At 40.7% G+C, this 20453-nt stretch overlaps 1 protein-coding gene across 1 annotated transcript; it reads right to left on the reverse strand.

Annotated features, from left to right (window-relative positions):
• Nucleotides 1-819: 819 nt before the first annotated feature.
• Nucleotides 820-18060, reverse strand: hs3st2 (heparan sulfate (glucosamine) 3-O-sulfotransferase 2). Its single transcript, XM_030056889.1, has 2 exons — nt 17549-18060; nt 820-1438 (listed from the first exon to the last, which is right to left on the reverse strand). The coding sequence occupies exons 1-2, from the start codon at nt 18058-18060 to the stop codon at nt 820-822; spliced, it is 1131 nt and encodes a 376-aa protein (XP_029912749.1).
• Nucleotides 18061-20453: the final 2393 nt, after the last annotated feature.

The following is a 20453-nucleotide window of genomic DNA, read 5'->3' on the forward strand; positions in this document are numbered from 1 at the left end:
AAAAAAAAGTACTTCATTTCACCTTCCACCTTGTGATAGAAAGAAAGAAAGAAAGAACACTAAGGGTGCTCTGGTAGATATTTACAGATTTTACCAACCCAGATCAGTCTCATATTTTTATTCACTTTTTTTTTTTTTTTTTTTTTTTTTTTTTAATTTCATCTGGTATTTTATTCCAGTTACAGTACCTTTATTCGGTAAACCTGTCAGTATCAGCTGTGAATTTATGTCAGTGGTATGGAGAGATGTTTCAATGCCAAGAAAGTCATAGGCTGATTTTATTTATTCACTTGACATTTTGCAGTTACTTTACATTGAGGAGTAAAGCCAGTGGTTCAGTTTGGGTGAACAGAAGATGACTGATGGTGAATAAATATGCAGGGTAAGCAATGTTTGTCCAAACAACATAATTAATGTAGGCTCAGTGTGGGTAAATGGCTAAATATTGAGGACTCTGAGGTCACTAATGCTGGTTGCCTGTTAATGACTCCATGGCAACATAAAATATTTGCTAAGAAGACAGGTTCTGTGTATGTTTCTTCCACCAAGGCATTTTTTTTTTAAATAAACAAAATTGCAGCATTTCTTTATTTTTTTGGGATAACAAACCTGTTGACCCAGATTATGATTATATTGAGTCTTTCAGTTGTAGATTACTTTAAATTGACCTTCTCAGTTTATACACAGCTTAATAAACTCACCCTTTAAACATTTTATGAAGGTGCCCTCACTTACAGTTTCATGAGTTAACATGTACTCTGGATGACTTCACCGAGGTAGCCATTTAAATAGACAGCTGTCTGTTTCTGCATGGCCTTCTCAGTCCCACCTGAAGTCTTGTCCCACTGTTTCGTAGAATTTGACATTAAAAGGCCTATAAAACTCCCGCAGCTGCTCAATAACCTCCTGGTCAATCTGCACATGAGTCCTGCCCTTGGATTTTCCCAGGCAGCGTGGCTGGCTGCTGCTCTCTGGCTTCTTCAGACAGGGGAAGCCTTTGGTTCTGTTAAAGTAGAAGTGCTTGTCTGTGATTATTCGTTTCAGTCCCAAAAAGTCCTGGACTCGGCCCATTTCCCCGGCCGGATCCGTGATCAGCCGCTCTCCGCTCACAAAGTGCATCTGCGACAGGCGGAAGTACTGCAGCCAGTTCTCCAGGTGCAGAATGTACATCCCAATGCGAATAGCGTTCCAGGAAGTGTCAACAAGACCCAAACTTCTGTTCTTAAAGGCCAGCTCCTCAAACGTTGGGATGTCGGGCTTCTTGGATAGAGTCTGTGTATAATCAGAGATGGCTCTTGTGACTGGGTTACGCACCACAATTATCAGCTTGGTCTCATGGGACATGCTGGAGATCCGTCTCGGTGCCTCTCTGGTGACAAAATAGCTCGGGGTCTTCTCTAATGTGATTTGGCTGTCTAACGTCCGTGGCATTAGACCCCTGGGAGAGGACAGAGAGGAAAAACACATATGGTCAAGTCAAGAATACCTTACTTTTCCTTTATCGTACGATCTGTAGATGAATTTTTTCCATTTTCTGATTGTTAAAATGTCAGAAATGTGATCATTAATCCATATCACCTGCATCACAAACACCTAACATGTCTCTTACAGTAGGTAACCACTGATACTTAGACAAAGATGTGCCACAAATACACCCAAGGTTTTTATGTTATTAGTGATGCAGCAGCTTACATAACCACAACATGCACCATCATCATGTTGTCATAATATTGGCATTGTATCCTGTCGGCCAAAGGCTTGTAAATTATACAGCATAACATAATATTTTACCCTCTGTTTGCTTTCGCTGCATTATGTCAATAAGCTCTGACTCCATGGTTTTAATGTCTACATAAAGTAAAGGCTGATCTCCATTAGCACCAGGTCAGTTTGGGTTTTGAAACATATGAATACCTCAGCTACCACTCAGATTTGTATAGTAGCGCATTCATACCGTTCGCTGTACCTTTCAAAACTGAAAAGCTATTCTGCTGAGGAGCCCGCACAACAGCTCGGTAACAGTAATTCCAATACAGTGCTATTAAATTGGTCTTATGCCTTTATGATTACAAAGGACACAGCGCCTGAATTTCTACATTTCACTGCAGCTGTGAATCAAATTCTGGATTTCCAGTATGTTACCACACAGTTCTGATGATTAAATGCCACAATTTCTTTATTATTACTCGGGGAAGGCTCAGATTAATACCTAACCTTTCTCAGAGCTGTCTTTCTCAAGGTAGGGGTGGTCATAGGTTACCTCTAAAGTCTTGGAAATATTGATCCATTTAGCTTTATTTATGAATCCTGAGCTGTTAGCTAGGGTGCCTCAGGGCCACAGGCAACCATTAATCTTTCATGAGATGGAAGAGCACCTTTGCTTGCAAACAGCTTTGCTACACACTAAAAAAGTTGCTGCCATATTCTGGGTAATACAGAATCGAAACGAGTTATTGGTTATGTGATCAGCAAACCATTTTTTTTTTTTTTTTGTCAACATTACTCATGTTTCATCCTTGCCTTGAAGATGAAGTTATCCATATTGTTTTGATGAGATGATTCTGCCTATAGTGGCTGAGAACTGCAAATTGTCCTATCACAAAAACATGCAAATGGATTAACAATATGAACACATACAGAGCCGTGTCAGAGACGGCTGTGCTGGCAGTGTATCACATCCACAGCTGCCTGGTGAAAGTGTCAAACTTTATGAGCAAACCAGGCAGACCCCGTACTGCAGTAGATAACTGTGTTTACATGCATGACAAAACTTTACTGCATGCTGCGATCAGAATATGGCTTTAAGACCTCCGCTTAATTGCTACTTCAACTGAGGTCATTTGAAAAGTACTGTCTCATTACCGGAATGATTAAACATGAAAAGATCCGGCCTGTCCATCAGAGGTTTTACAGCATTTTCCAAGTGACCACGAGTTATTAATTTTTACAGGTATTTATGCTTTGTATCTCAGTGTTGGATACAAGACATGATAGATTGTTGCGTGAGAGCCGTGCAGCTATGAGGGGAGCAATATGACTGGAATTTATGACAGGACGGAAATGATCAATGTTCCTTGAAGAATAAAGGGGAGCAAGCAGTTGTCATAAATATGCACAGAGGGTTTTTTCTGCTACACATGCAACAGCTTGTTGGAGCTATCTGCATAATCAAAACAAGGGCAACAACTGCATTATTGTGCCTATAAACATATTAAAGGCATATCTAAAGAATGGGCTTGTTTCTGTGAGCATTTATGGATGTATTGTTATTAAAGGTTTTGTTTTAAACACTGGAGGTGTTCTGTTGGACAAAGTTTAAGTGAGTACAGAAGTTTGTTAAAATGTTGTCGTGAAAGTGTAACTTTTTGCCATTTTACACCCATCAGTTGCTTCTGCGGTTGCATTTTCAATGTCGACAGCTTCAACTTCACCATCTGCCCATTCACTCCAACCGAGGCTCCAAAAACAAACTTCCAAGTAAAACATGAAGAAGACATTCATCACTGCCTGATGAAGCTCTGGCATCGAAATGTTGCAAATACCGTATCACTGCAAGTTAGAGTCTGTTTGCAACTTTTGATCCACACATCCATCTCCCACGCACCTGTCTCATGAAATAAGTGTGCCAAGTGTTCCTCTCCGCCATTTATTGTCATCGTGAACATGTGCCATCTGTATCCTGACGTATGTGATGTGTCTAAAGAATTAAGTTGCCCTTGTGTGATCTAGACTAAAATGATACAATCTATTAAAATCAATGTCATTGACTGAAGGATGAACGCGCTGCTTGCAGGTCTTAAACAATTCCTGAGTGGCTGCTCCGTTTCCTCGGAATGGAAACACACCAAGCAGATAACTAGGTGCCACCTCCTACCTCACGTCATGAAACGAGTCCTGCTTCAGTCGAGTGTGTGTGTATGTACAGTATGCGAAGGGAGTGTCATAACAATATGGCAATTTATGTCAAGGCAGAGATAATCAGCAGTCCCTGAATCCTATGGGGAATCAGGCACGTGTCTATCTTTTCAGGAAAAAAGCAGACATTGACAAAAACCTTCCTCTGCTGTGTACATCTAACTATAACTTGCAAATCCTCTACCTGCCATTTTTGCTCTGTTTCATTTCTTTGGTTAGTTAGTTGCTTTGCTAACAAGTATGCATGCTCAATTGGCTAAAATGACAGTCCCCCCACCCCCACCCCCCCACCTCACCCCCACCCCAGAAAAAAAAAAAAAAAAAAAGAAGGCATAATCAAATATTCAAAGCATTTTAAGACTTTAATTTTGTTGAAAGTTGCATCAGGGCTATTTACTGTTCAACATAAGGGATGCTTTCATGTCAGCAGGAGCGGCCTGGTCAGATGAATTCCAGGTCACCTATCCCAAGCTGGTGTTAATGAGGAGCACGGCGGGGTGCCTGTAATATCTGTAATAACTTCCTGAATTAGTCTTTTATATTTAGGCCCCTGTTATCAGAAAATCGGCATTGAAATATGAATCAGCTCTGGGGAAGTTAAATCTCTGTCTGCTGCAACGACAACAACAAACAGAAAACCTGGAGCTGACCTTTGTTATGTGAGTGTTTTTAACAAACTGAATATGAATGGTGAGTAGTACATTTTGTTTTTTCTTTGTGATTACTGGATTGATTTCTTCATTCAAACACACTGGCACAGCTGCCTCATTTATGTATGTTTGATTTATTAAGATCTTATATTAATATAAGGAACGAGGCTAACAGGGGAACATGTAATAAATTAACCACCAGAAGTTCTCTTCTTTATTTTTTTTTTTACTTATTTATCCACTTCCCTGCTTAATTATTTACTCACTTGTCCCTGCCTGCCAAGAAACTATCTGCAGTGTCACAACATTTTCCAAATGTCTGAGTAAAAAAGATAAAAAAAATATGGATCTTTACTGCAGTATCTTTCAGCATGTTTTTACCAAAGCCATTTGTTTTTTCTCAGTGGAAACTGTTTGCTATCAGAAAATCTACATCATTTTATAACTAAAAAATCAAATGGATGATTTTGCCTGAATCCCTATATCATCCAGTTAGTATGCACTGTGCCTACTTCTCACCGCTATCAAAGGAAATAGACTTTGAAATGAACTTTGACATGAACACCTTGCTCAGGTCCTCGTCAATAACGCTTAGACAGACACAAGCATGAACACACACACACACACACACACACCAACGCGCAAAAACACACCTTGATTAACGGGCGTTTGACTGAAGTCCGCATGTAAAAAGATTGATTGATTACCACCCTCTCACTCAGAGGCGAAACTAAATTCATTGAGGTAATTTACAGTGCAGAGCGAAGTCTTCTTCACAGGTGAAACCGAAGTCAGTATGCATTACAGGCTTGGCTCTGACATTTTAATCACTCTGGGAAAATGAACTGAGCTGTGGAAGATCTGCCCAATATTCCTAATGTGTCCCGTTCCTGGTCAAATAAAAGAATGAGGCTGAAAGCTAATTACTGCCGGCTCCTTCAGCCCAACACTCAATGCCATTTCTGTCTTTACAGAGAGTATTACCTTTAATTCAAGCATGTTTACACTTATTAATATTTAATGACTGTGGAAAAATATGATCGCCTAACTAATTAAAACTTTCCACAGCTTAAAAAACCTTGGTAATGCAGTAGGTTTTTCATCAGTGTGGGAGTTATACAGCTTTAACACCCACACCTCTTTAAAAGGCTGTTTTATTGATAAAACACTTAGCATGTAACACTAGGAAAGTCAAATGGGGTTAATTTATTTAAGGCAATTTATTTGATCTATTACTCCTGCTGGATTTTATTTCATACACCACACCATGTTGCACGATTACATAATTTAATCGATGTACTTGCGCCCGACATTTTAACATTTCCATAAAGTAATCTGTCGATACATTTTCAGGTGATGACGCTGATTTCTCTGGGAACGATCTATATTTCTATTTCTACTATTACTACTATTAATTAATTTCCAAGCATCAGTTTCTTTCTAGTAGTGACCTATTTTTATGCAACAAAGGTCACAACTGTGATCCTGGCATGGTGTGAGATGTAGCCCTGCAGCATGCAAACACATAAAAAAAACACAATTTCTCATAAAAAGCCCAAAACACTTCACTGTAACTCAGCCAAGTGTAAAAACCTAATTTGAGAGGCAGAGCCATTTGGTAACACTCAGAGGATGTTTGTGGCTGCCTTACACTGAAAACTGGTGGAGTGTGTTTTTCCTTTTCTTCTCGTTTTTGTGATTTCACCACATGTTGACTCTGCATTTATCAGGAGAATAATGGCCGAGAAGGCAAACAGCTCAACAACAAAATAAGCAAACAGTTCGAGTCTCATCCTTTTCATGGTGCGACTTTACTGAAGCATTTCTGGGCTCGTTATGAAACAGGCCTGACTTCTGCAGCTCATTGCAGATGCACGCAGTGTCATTCAAAACTACAGAAGTTTGTTTTAAATTTAGTGCGGCCCTCAAGATTTCCAAAGATACCAAATGTATCCTGCTGAATTACTGGGAAATGTGTACATAATGATACATAAGACATGGGGGTATTTTCTTTTTGATGTTATAGTGGGTTTGAATATTTCACTCAATATAAGCATGATGCAGTTTTGATGAAGCGTTGCATCCAGCAGATACAGAATACAGAAAAAAAAAGATACTGTCATGCAAAATGTTAAAAAAAGAAGGGTGGAGCAGGATATACGGTAAAATCAGAGAGTAATAAGTTAAGGGTGAGCTTCGTCACAAAAACATGATTCTTTCAAACTTTACTTTCAAACAGAACTTGGGCTATAAAGTGAAATGTAAAAATATGTAAACCCATATTATTCACGTCATTCAGAGATGCTGGGTGAGCTAAACCCTCCTCCACTCATCATATTGTTTTACTTTAATTTATCGCATCAGATTCAAGCCCATGATGATTTGGAGATTGTTTTCATGTTTTGTATCCTGCCTCCTTGCCTCCGGATCTTGCATTATCATAACGGAGGAAGGCGCCACAAACATGGCTGTCTGTTTGAAAGTACCAAGGACTCCTCATTAAACTCCAACACACTGCTCTCATGCAGTCTGCATTTCCAGAGGGAATGCACTGCACACTTTTCAAAGCAACCTAGCCGGCACAGGTCACCAATCGGGCCGCTGTTGCTTGGCCAATCAAGAGGAAAGCCCAGCACTAATATTGCTGTTTATTTCTCTGAGAAAAAAAGAATAATGATAATAATAATAATAATAATAAACAACTGCACTTAAGGAATCGGTAATGATGCACACAGTTACTTCAGCTACAATTTCTTTCAGTATGTTAAAAAAATCAGAAAATGCCGTGAAATTGTGGACCATTCTCATCCATACAAATGTGTCTTGTTAACTTAAACTTATCAAGTGCAGCGGCAGCATCATCAGGGATGCAGACCATCACAACAAGTAAAGGTCAGCTTTCTCCTGCACAATCAATGGACTCTCAACTTAGTCCTGCCATCTCACCGCTGTTTGAAATCAGACGGGACTCTGGCATACTGTCAGTCTTGAGTGAGGAAATATTTGCAGGATTATGTACAGAGAGGTTCTTATGGGCTTAAGGGAGCAAAAAGCATGTTGTTACGTTGGCTGGAACAAGATTATTCTTCTATAATAACTAAATGTTATCAACGTTGGTTTTGTCTGATATTCAGTAAAGCACTTTTCAGTGTGTCATAGTGGTTGGAAACGTATTATTCACTTATTATTCACATCATCCTCCTTGTCGGTGTTGGTTATTAAAGGGAATGTGGTGACACACTATTACTAATAAGTTTTATGAGTTGGAGGATTTCAGACGAGCACTGATCTGATTGGGATTTAATTTAGTAACCATCAGTCACAGCAGGGACTGTTTCTGGAGGGCAAGGTGAAAAGATTTAGAGAGTGGCCTTTACCTCCCACCGGACAACAAATGTTTGCCATTACAGGGACTAATAATAAACCCTGCCCATTAAACAATAGCTAGCCTTACGATCTGACCAGGGAGCCGCTCACATCAAAGTGTCCATTACATATTGTGTTTGGCTGCTCTCTGGAGTAATTTAACAACGGAGCAGTTACACAGTAAATTACCAGAAACAGTGTCTGGGGCTCTCATTGCCATCACATTACCAGAATAAACCGGCATGTAGAGGGAGGATTATCAGAGTCCTGGGAATATATTTGCAATATTATACACAAAGCTTTCCAGCAACAACAAAAGAACAAAAAGCTTCATATTCACTTTTTGAGCGGGAATGTAACACGGTACCTATATCAGACGTTCTGCTATGGAAATCTATCTAAAATCTGAATGAAAAGTGACATGAAGTGACACTGTAAAATAATAAAAAAAAAAAAATCTCATCTCTACCTTGTATCTTTGCATTAAATTATAGCTAAACAAAGAGGATAAAGTACATGTATGTATGGACTGTGTGGGAGAATGACAACAAGGGATCATCAAACATCCATTAGCAGCAAAATCTGTGAAAGCAAATGAGTCTGCAGCACTTTAAGCCTTAAAAATAGAAAACTGTAGGCGCTCTTCCACTCGCTCTCAAACTATATGCAACTTCAAAGCTTTTCTTGTACGTGGAACGGCGAAGGCATTTCGGTTTTGTCTGATCAAGTCATTTACACACATAAACATTTATCAATGCAAATTTATTTCACAAGCCCAAAAATGATTACTGATTCCAAATCTGAAGCTCAAAACATGTCCGGACATTTTTCTGTGAGCTTAAGCTACTTCAGGCGCTCATTTACCTTAAAAAAAAAAAAAAAAAAAAAACACATTAGTGGAAAATTGGAAATGTAAAAATGTAAAACTAACAAAAGGAACAAGAGCAAAAAGGAAGAATTACTAAATGTAGATTAATAAACAATATATTGCATGTATATAAAACAGTTTGTGTGGCAGGCTAACCTGACCTGGTGGGTTTGACATCAGCTTTCTGAAATAATTTTTTTGAGTTGTTCAAGTCCAGCAGTTTTCTGCTGAGCGCCTGCCAGAGCAGCCTCAGGTTAATGGCTGGTTGATGTTAACCAGTTTGGACACATTATCAAATAGATTTTCAACTGAGCATGCAAGTGTTAGATTTTCGTCTCATTAGCATTTAAACTACAAATGTGGGAAATGTAACACATACTGTATACATTCATAACGGTGCACCATTTTGTACAAATATCACTGGCTTCTAAATGCAGCAGTCTACAAGTCTGAAATGTAAATGATGTGTTTTTGTGTCTTTCCTCCATTTTTCTTACATGTTTTTATTAAAACGTTTAAATCCCAGGAGATTTGGGATCACAAAGTGTTCCAGGTGTGGGATTGCAGTGTTTTTGACTCCTCCTGCAGCAGCAAAGCCCCTAGCCTGCACAGTTTCAGTCCCTGCAGCCCACGCCCATTAACAGGTTGTGTTATACAGGTAGACCATGCATGGAAAATGTTCTGCTGCTCAGTGATTCTCATCAAGTCTCTGCCACTGCACTTTCTAAAAACCGCTACTGCCTCTCCTGATGCGACAGAACAGATCCAGTCTCCACTGGTAAGAGTGCTGCATTATTAAAGTATCACTCACTCAGATTTCTGCTGCGATGACATCCAATCATTAATCACCAGCAACAGGGGCTTGCCTCGGTGAAAGTCTATTAAGAGTTAACAAAGAGTGATCAAGACAAATACCGCAATACTGCAGCCAGGCGAGCTGGGTGGAAAACAGAAGGAAGTAAGAAAAGAAAAAAAAAAAATCAAGAACCAAGCACTTCTTACTCAAATTTAACCCAAGACAAATCTACCGACTGAATATCCCTTTAACAGGCTGCCTCAGACAAGCGTCTTTCAGAGGAGGATCTTTTTGACACCACGCTTATCCTCAGGGACGTATCAGCCCTAAAACATATTTGTAGCAATGTGATACAGTTCCGCTACGCTGTGAAAAGCAGAATAAAACGCTTGACCTTGAACCACACACCCGTATTCTGATGGAATTTCGACTACTGTGGGCTTTTGTTTTCCCTGAAATAACAACGATTTATGTGTCGGCCTGCAGAGGGAAACGAGTGACAATTGCTCCTCTTGAGCAACAACACGTTGAATTGAGCCGAGCTACAAGCTGTCACTCTGTCATGTGGCTTGGGAAGGTATCCAAGAATACTGAAAGATGAAGACACTCACAAACGAGGAATACTCCTGAAAAACCTCGCCTGGAAAGCTGCACGCTCTCAGATGAGGATGCCTGTCGATCGCTTATGTTTTGTAGATTTAGAGCTGTTGGTGGCTGCTGCTTTTAACGGAGCAAGACAAGGGAGAGTAGAAACACAGAGGCAGCGCCGGATAAGGCACCTTATATATCTTATTAGTGACATGGAAATGGCCTCTGAATATTAAAAGTGAATTTGTGGGTGATGTCTTTCGCAGTGAGGGGAATATTGCATGCTCACCTATACTGTATGTGCAGTTATATACTGTGGCATGCTGTATGGTAAAGCGTCTAAACTGATATTAACAGGCGGAGATTTCAGGAATCAATTTCAACTTTGGAGTTGCAAGAGCTCGTGGAAGTTCTCTTTCTGAGTTTCCAGTGGCCTCCAGGGTAAAAACAGTCAGGGATATTTATAAAGGGAGAGTGGGCAGTCTACACACCTTTACTTTTTTTCCCTTCTTCTTCTTTTTTCTTTATTTAGACGGTGGGAAAGTAGAGAGGGAGACAGGGCAGAATGACCTGGGAGGGAAGATTCTGGCAGGATTTGATCCCAGGCCAATGGGGACACACACATGGTGGGAGAGTTAACAAGCTGACTCTGAAAACAAGCAAAGCATTTCTAACTGTGGGATACTTTCAGGATCACACTGCCTCCAAACACAGAGAGAAGGTACAGAGCTATTTTGATGGTGTTACATGTTGTGGGCCATACTGGAGCGCAATTTCCACTATTTCCAAGACACATTATGAAACAAATCAGACATCTGCTGTCATTACTCGACCTACAATAGTTCACCTGACGTAATTCAGTGTATTTGAGGGCACTTCAGATAAAGGTGAGAAGCTGCACATGAAGTAGCTCATTTTTACACTCCAAAATGAATCGCTTAGTGCTAAAACATAAGGTTAGTGCAATTAATTTCATTAAAGGCTTGAGCACAAGCATATACTGTAAGCGTTTATTTTCTAAAAATACTATTAAGCATTTGGGCAACTGCTGCATATTTTTTAATCCTCTCGGTCTGAATGCTAATCTGTGTGGCAGACACACTGTAATACCAAAATTGGGAGAGGTTTCAGGAGCCTCATGGCTTTACTTCAGCGCTCTTCATTACAAGTTCACCACATGATGATGTGGCAAATGACTTATGATACTTGTGTGGGATGCACAGCATATTTGATACTTTTGACCATTGAAGTAGCCAGACTGAAATGACGCTATTGGTTTTTCAATTGAAATTCAAATGTTACATACAGTTTTGTGCGTAATACATGATATATGGGTGCCACATTTAGTTTCCCAGACAGTTGGAAAAGCACAAAGTCTCCAGTCTGCAGGGAAGCCACAATAGTAGATTTGACTGAACCTGCCAGAAGACCTATGTCCTGACTTGTAAAGAAAAAACATCCCTCTGGGTTTTGGACAGTTCTCTTTGGGGGAAATTTCTCAAGAAGAGTTGTTTTGTAATTAATGTTAACTATTACATGCGTCCTAGCTGCACAGGGACAAAGACAGCTCATTAATAATGGAGAGTTACGCCTGACCATCTCTCACTGTATAATGTGCAGTTTTCTGTGTTAAATGAGAACCATCCAACTTTCTGTCCTCATCAACCTTTCTGATGATACTGTTCCAGAGATCCCTGCCTCCCCGAGCCAATTAATGGCGGACCTGGAGAATATTTGTAGCTGCAGCCTCTCATACAATTTCAACACTTCTCAGGGAATCTACTGGAAGTGCTTCTGACTCCTGTAAAATCAATAGAGCTGAGATGCCCTTTTAAGTCTTGATGCCGTATAGCGATGTGCTTTTGTTTGATCTTTATGATTCTGTGGAGAATGGAAAAAGTGCCGAGAGAAGTGTGAGGAAATTGGTGGCCGTAAGATGTCTGTTTTATCAGCCCATATATAGTTATGTGAGTACCCTTACACAATATAAATGAGGCCACGTGTGTGCTCTGTTCGGGAGGCACGGTAATGAACACTGCACCATTTCTCTTCTGAGCCACTCGGCTTTGTCACATGTGAAAAGGTAATAGGACAGACTGTGCAGTACAATTGACCATTAAGCTGGGCTTTATAAGTATGGTATGTTTCAATCTGAGTTTGCCAACAGAGCTGCATTCATATCACTAAGAGTGAGCTGAAATAAAAAATAATAATAACATGTCCTGAAATGTTTAAATTCATCGGTGCTTTTTATGTGATGCATTTGACTTAATGTTAACATTGTCATTCAGAAAAGAGATGGTTCAAGACTTTTAACAGATAGATAGATAGACAGATGTGGATGCAAAAAAAAAAAAAAAAAAATCACAGTATACAGATAAAACTATCACTTAACTTCCTGAGGGCCAATATAGGACAGTGAATGCCATTCAGTCACTCAGCAAGTTGAAAATCCATTCCCATATATTGAGTTAAAGTGTTTTTCAAGTCCAGGTCATGTTTTGGTCTTTATGTCAAGGATATAAACTGTCGGTCTGGCCTTCTTGAAAAAAAAAATCAGTTAAAAAAGCCTAATGCTCTCATGCTCTGGTGAAGCCTTTTACTAGTTTCTGTGGCTTCGTTAGGCCTCATAAAGCTGCATGAGGTTGTTGATGTGGGGAACGGACTAGTTTCTGGGACGAGGCGGCATCTGGTCTGTTGCATGTTATGGAGGGTTTGAAAGTGCCCTTCAGTGCTGTTTGCTGGATATGCACACACACTGGATCGGAGTGTGCATGTGTTGTACTGTATGCTTGTGTTGACGCTTGCTAATTAATTTCCTGCAACAGCTTATTAACATGCAATGTGTAAGTGACTGCATTGTTTCTACATTTGCCCTTGTTTGCGCATTTGCTTCTATGTTTGTCTTCGTCTGGCCTTGTCCTTCCATACGTTTCAGAGGCGAGTTCATTCAATAATTAACCCTTTCACCACCAGAGAGGAAAATTCTCAGAGACCATCAATGCTGACAAGAATTTTAAATGCCTTAATGTGCCGAGGTGGTATTTAACGGGCAATCCAGCTACTTTTGGCAGGTATTACAAAAAACACTTACATTTGTTTGTGAATAAACCGACTCTAAATCAATTTAATATGTGCAATACACACAACGGTAAAGACCATCTGCACATGAAACAAAGATGCCTCTCAGACAGTTTTCCCTATATTTTACAAAAACAATAGTTAGAAAGTGCCTTATTGCGTATAAAAATAAAGTGCCATTCCAATGTACAGTTTAACAGCTAAGTATGATGCATCAAAAAAAGGTGCACATTAAATATGGATTATGTGACTTTGGAGCTACGGGTTTTGGGGTGTTTGCATGAATTACTTTTCTAATGTTACAGCCTTGGGTCATATGCTTTAAGCTAAAACGACTGATTTTACGTCGGTTCTACACCACTGCAATTTTTTCAGTAATAATGCTCTGTGGAGCTTCTTTTGAGAAAACTTGATTTCTTATCTAGAGTCATTCTTTAGAAACAGGTGCATGTTAATGTGAATGTGTGTGTGTGTGTGTGTGTGTGTGTGTGTAACCATTCATGGGGCAATATAGGTGTGTATCACAGATTGCAATAAAATATACAAACAAAAAGTTGATTATGGTGATTTTCCATTATCAGGATAATCATAAAATAGGCAAAAATAGATTTATTCTAAAATTGCCACAAAGGGGAGCCCTCATCTTTCCAGTCGTTCAGTCCATTGGTTCTAGCCAACGAGTCAAAAAGATGTGTTCAATCTGTGATGCAATAAAAATATCTGCTTCTCACTAAAATGAAAGGTACAGTGATTCCAGTGTGTTTTAGCACCAGTTCAAGAGTTTTAAGCATTTTGATGATTGCCAGAATAATCGCAATAGGATCATTGTGATGTGAAATTTTCATATCATCCCATGCCTCGAGGTAGGTGACAGTGTGTCCGGGGAAAATGACTGTACTCGGCTCCGGTCCCATCCATCAGCCAGCAGGAAAACATCACAGGGAGAGGTGACAGCAAGGAAGGCTAGAGGCTGGCAGCACTTGGTGAGTACGTCTTCTCTCCTCTCTACCATTTAGTCGCATGAAATAATCAATAACTATGTATACAAAAGGAAGAGGAGGATACAGGGTCTAGAATATAAAATGCACAAAAAACTCCAAAACAATTACTGTAACTTAACTGTAGCTGAGTAGCTGCATTTCAGTTCAATGAGATGGCTACTACCCTTCCAACACGGGCCGCTTGTTTCAAGTACTGGCTGATCCGCTAGCCATCAATTAATGATAACCAATCAACTAACAGTCAGCAATTAGCTGGTGATTTGCAGTTAGCTAGCGATTCAGCCCAGTCGCCAAGACAAAATGTTGGCATTTTACCTTTCTGCAAACCAAGGATGTGTGGAAATACCATGTTTTCTACAAAATGAGCAAAAAAATGCCACATTAGGAGGAAGGCGGGGTGGGGGACGGTGCCATCAACAAGACTTTGCTTTGTGTTGAGCTGTGTTCATTTTTAGCAACACAGACTGCACCACTTTGGCTACAAGTCTAAAGGTCGATATGCAATGTATTTTTAGTTTAGAAACATTGACATTTCAACTTTTTTGAAAGTGTGGCAGAAATGTAAAATGGCAACATTTTATTTGGGCAACTGCACTGAGCCATTAGGCTTCTGACTTCGTAAAACAAACAATGAGGCCGATGTTCATACATGAGAAAATACACATACAAGTACAATCACACAGGTGCAATGAATGTGTAATAAACGTACGATAATTGGCAGCAAGAAAGGCTAGAGGCTGGCAACACTTGGCTTCCTTCCTTTTTACCATTTAGTCAAGTGACCCCGTGAAGTCCCCTGCTAATACATTTCTATGACATCATGACTCCAAAGCTATAAACCTGACAGACAGACTGATTGTTAAATGCTCAGTCAAACAAAATAAGTCATCATTGGGTTACACTTGCAGTTTGACATCCTGTGTTAAAAGACTTGGCCTCAACTGGCATTAAACATAGTGATTTCCTGAAGCTAATTCTCACTCTGAATTAATCGTCTCCACTTTTGGAACAAAGACTGGTGCTGTGATGGCTGCGTTTAGCATATTTTTGAGGCTACAAAAGGCTTGTTTGCATCTGTAATCACCAAAACAGAACTACCTGCATTATAAGCAACAAAGAGTTTGGAAAATTTGTAGGAAAGTTTTTGTCCATCTGCATTTCAAATTATTCAAAAAACCCCACATGATTATATCCAAAATCAACACCAGCATGGAGGAGCTGTCCTTTCAGCACCACGCTTGTTTTGAGACAGGACGCTGAGTCAGAGTGGAGAGATGATTGTGGTGGTGGTCTTCTGCCTTGGTGGAAGTGTGTGTGTGGGTGTGTGTGTGTGTTCATTAAACTATTCATCATGACAACATCTTGTGCATCTGAATTGTGATTTGTACTTGTCATGTGTCTTTATGTTAAAAATACAAATAATTAAAATGGCAACAATATAGCTGGACCACAGCAATAACCATATAAAATTAAATGTCTATCTTATTTAAACAAGGCTATAAAGCCTAGTGTGAAGATCCTCCTGACTCTAAATGTAGCTTTTTGAGTACAGAAAGCAATTTTAGAGATGGAGAGTATTTATGCTGTATCTGACTAATACACATTATTTAACTCTGAGACAAAGTACGATCTTGGGAGCTGGTCAATTTTACGATAATGAGTAACATCAGTGCAGTTGATAACTGAAACTGATAGTTTCAAGTCAAGGGCGGGGGGTGGGAGTCTTAGTAGCTTGTGTGCCTGATGATTTGAGAGACATTTCAGCTGAGGCATGATGGGCACGTCCTCATACACATGAAAATTAGCTGCAGCCTCTGGTGCTCAATCCTGCAGCGAAGCCTGAGGACAAATCTCATCACTGCCTACATGCTCATGCAAGCATCCCTCTGTGGCCTGGCCAGTACCTACCACACCAGTCACATTGTGGGGAAGTAAAATGTGTGAGTGGAAAGCTCGTAGTTATTTTCACCAGTCTGAAGTAATCTAACACAAGCATCACACCTGTTGTCAGCTCCCTCCATCCGAAATTATGTATCATCGTGAGAGTCAGTCCAGCTCAGGTGGCTTAGCTCAAGATAGTGTGATGGAGGTGAATTCCTGGGCTCTGCCAAATTCAAAGCCTCAGTCGTTTTCTTTTACACAACTTTCGGTTCCTGCCCCAAACACATTTTCAGACTCTGCATATTCAGTTTTGCAGCGTTCTCAACTTAGATCTCCTGAGAGGAGCATGGAAATGCCTGATTCATGCACATTTACAGACAGTAGAATGAGGTCTATTGCGCTGAGTGACACAGCTACCGAGGTTGATTTACATTTCAAAAGTATCCTATAGGTTACAAAACAAAATGTAGACATAAAGGGCCACAGCGTTGCCCACTCTTATATCTTTAGATCACTCTCAACAGGGTCTATTTAGATCAAAAGCTGTGTGTGAAGGGCTGGTTACACCTTGTAAACTCCTTTGCCGTCACCAACCAACAGAATAATATTTCATGCCCTGGCGCAGCTCGTTTGAAGGCACTTGGCAAGCCAGGGGCTGCCTGTATCATCTATGCTGTTGGCTGTGAGTATGTGTGAACGTGGCTGTCTGTGCGTGTGTGTGTGTGTGTGTGTGTGTGTGTGTGTGTGTGTGGTTGGAATCTGATTCTGCATCAGCATCATGGACCTGTTTTTTCAGCACCATGGAGCTCTGACAGCTAACAACAGGCCTTAGAACAAGAAAAAAAGTAAAAAGTAGAATCAAAGGTGTGATCTTGGCTGTGGCGTGTGTTTGTGTGTGTGTGTGTGTGTGTGTGTGTGTGTGTCTGTGCTTGTGTGTCTACCTGCCTGCCTGCCTGTGCAGTGTTTATACTACATTACACCAAGTGTGGCAATCCTCACCAACACAGTGCTACTGCATGTGCATGGCGTGGATATGATCAGTTCACCCTTCACGGCTAATTTTGCCACTTAAAATTCACTTTAGGGCAATTTAGTATTTACAGCAGCGACATTATGACTGAGAACTGACCCAAGCTGTGACCCAGCAAGACAAACTGATAGTATGACATGAAAATATCTGCAACAAGAGCCTTCATATTAAAATAAACACACACACACACACACACACACACACACACACACAAACACGACACCACAGCACCAGATCACTGCGCCGCCCTGGGAGACAGTCAGGGCGGTGCGGGTTCTGCGTCCAACACACCCTCTTTCATAACAAATTCACCTGTTTGAGAGAAATCAAATGCATGGAGTCAGAATGTCTGCTTGCTTTGCTATTCCTCACCTGTACCAGTCAAGCCCCCTGTCATAGTTTCTGTCGAAAAAGTGAGGCTCCGTCCCAAGTGCGCGCACATCAGGATGTATCCGGATGAACTCCAGCACCGCCCTGGTTCCCCCCTTCTTCACCCCGACAATTAACGCGTTAGGCAGCTTCTTATTCCCATACCTTTGCGCCACACTCATGTTTTTCAACTTGAGTTCTGTGGAGTGGCTCCCCGACGAGGCGGGGGTTTTACTTTGGTCGCGGACATCACTTGATCCCCGCCGGTCACGAGACTCCTCCAGAGCGGACCTGGCATCCAGCAAAGCGCAATCCTCCAATTTGCCAAGAAGTTTCTTGCCGCCCGCGTTCCTGCTCGGCGGGCACCTTTTCTCATCGTAACCCTGGTTGGTCATGATTGTGCTGCGACAAAAAATAATACTGTAGCATAAGTAGGTGCAAGACAGTGACACTGTGAATATGAAAGCAAATCTTGCGCTGAATCTGTTTGTAGGTGAGAGGAACCTATGTGCCATGTCTCCATGGGTTCAAAGTGCTGCATGATTTTCCATCTGAGTCTTCCTCCTCTCCTGGTCTGCGGCTGGAGTCTGGCAATATAGATTTCCAAGTCAGCCAGAGAGGCATGTGAGGATAGGATGGTTTCTCGAAGGCATCAACTGCGCGTAAGTCGCATTATTTCTTTTTATAGGCTACTGAAAACTTGGAGCAGAATATCATTATGGCCACGGTTGCCTCGGGGTGGGAAAAATGGTCAGTCCCCTATGACCAAGTTGTTTTTAAGTAGTTTGAGTGATACAAGTGGATCAGTTAAGCAAATGATGGTCCCGTCTTAAAACGAACCCCAAGGGAATTTGACGCCCATCTCGCTCTTGCTTCCTGTGCTGTCTGGAGACTGGGGAGGATGGAGAGGAAAAGGGGAAAAGTCCAGCGTGTCCTCAGTGTCCCTTAAAAACTCTTATCAGTCCGATTGTTCTGCTCGCCTCCGGGGGGATTTCAATGCTCAGCCCACGTTTTGCTTTTATAATAAAGTTGTGAAGAAACGCAGTTACGGCTGGAGCCGGCTATAAATATTTAATCAACTCCCTGACGTCATTCATATGATCATAATTCTCCCTGCGTTTTGCCCTTTAAAGGAACATCCTGAATATTTTTAGGTAATAGGCTACCATATTTGGAGGTTTAGACATAATTGGCTGTCTGAGTGCCAAATTATTTAGCATAACTAATTTTGTGAGAAATAATTTCCACTTTTTCAATTTCTAAGATTAGAGGTGCAGCGAGTTCTCGCCCATATTTGTGACATTAACTTTATCATTTATTTTTATCTCCATTCCTTGTGCAGTTAATTAGTGATCTACTAAATGCAGAGATCCAGCAGAGCACTTTGCTTTTAGACAGCACCGCTGCCACAGAGCCAGATCACACTGTGCTGAATAATTTTGCATCGTACTTGTTTTGTCCTCAGACACAGAGCAGTCCCTCATCAAGGCTCGGCGTCCTCAGTACGGAGCCTGTGTGAAGTTTCCATGCGTTTGTAAGCACCTGGGCTTTCGCTTTGCCTTTGAAAGCCAAGATCACATTGCATCTGTTTTGCACTGCCAGCCATGATGCAAGCTTAATGCAGACTGGCATGCAATGTTTCAAGGTTATGGACTTACATGTTTGAACTGCAGGAAAACCCACACATCCATGATATAACCCGTCCTCATGGAACTGTGAGTGACTGGTCCAGCGGCTCGGCATGTAGCTTTGCTGCTTAAAAGTGCAACATGACTTTCTTTTTTTCCCCTTTTATCAGTAAATAAAAAGCATATGTTATACATTGTCAGTCAGCATCTGTGTGGTTATACCCACCCCCACCCAGACACACACACACACACACACACACACACATTTACTTATGCCACTCTTACATAGACTTACATTAATTTCTTGGACACTTACCTTAAACCCAACCATAACCTTAACACTAACTTTATTCACTGACTTGAAAAAATCAGCTTTTTCCAAACTGGGTCTGGTGTGAGTCCCTGACAGTACACACACACACACACACACACACACACACACACACACACACACACACACACACACACACACACTTTTGGCTTTAGACCACAGTCATAGCAATGAAAACACTGGCAGAAAGCAATAGGAAGCAAAAATGACAGCAAAGCTAAACATGCAGAAGGTAAGACACATTCAAAATCATACTGAACACTGGTATTGTTTGTTTGTTTTGGGTTTTTTTTTTCTTCTTCTTTTTTGGCAGACTCCCTGTTTTCACTGTCTACTTCTTCTCCAACGTCTGTGGTGGCTTTACAGATGCCAGTTGCCTCAGCAGCGTGAGGATAGATGTCATTTCAAGGTGGACAGCTTATCAAGATGAGTGACAAGTGTTGGAGCGGGAACTTGACCAACTGGAGGAGGAGGAGGAGAACAGCACTAACAGTACACTGCCTCAAAGCAATGAAAAAAAAAAAAAAAAAGCATACGGTAGTTGCTCCTACCAGGTCAATTCAGGAGCACAGTCCTTAAAACAGAATATTGTAGCACAGCTCTTTGAAAGTCAAAGTTATCCCGGTGGAGTGTAGCGATAAAAGTGATTCCTACACCAAAGTGGTAAAATGATCACTTGATTAGTTGTCTGGCATAAAAGTAATAGTAATATCTAAGACTACTGATTAATTATTGATAAAATGTTATGTTGATAACCAGTTGATCATGTCAGTCATTTATCGGGTACCAAAACCAAGCAGTTGCTGGTTACAGCTCAAAAAAATCTTATGATCTGCTTACCTTTCCTCCCATGAACATTTGCCATTATTTTTGACACTTGAGAGGCTATAAATATGCAATATAATAAAAAATTGATTAATTGAAATTATTGATAGATTATTCAAAAATG

This window comes from Myripristis murdjan, chromosome 8 (genome assembly GCF_902150065.1).
Source record: "Myripristis murdjan chromosome 8, fMyrMur1.1, whole genome shotgun sequence".
Taxonomy (NCBI): domain Eukaryota; kingdom Metazoa; phylum Chordata; class Actinopteri; order Holocentriformes; family Holocentridae; genus Myripristis; species Myripristis murdjan.

What these genes read in the sequence shown, in the direction of transcription:
- hs3st2 (XM_030056889.1), bottom strand. Translation starts at nt 18,060, where the DNA reads ATGGCACATAGGTTCCTCTCACCTACAAACAGATTCAGCGCAAGATTT. An exon ending in AGGGGGCTTGACTGGTACAG is followed by an intron (nt 1,439 to 17,548) that starts GTGAGGAATAGC and finishes GTCCTCTCCCAG; the next exon opens with GGGTCTAATGCCACGGACGT.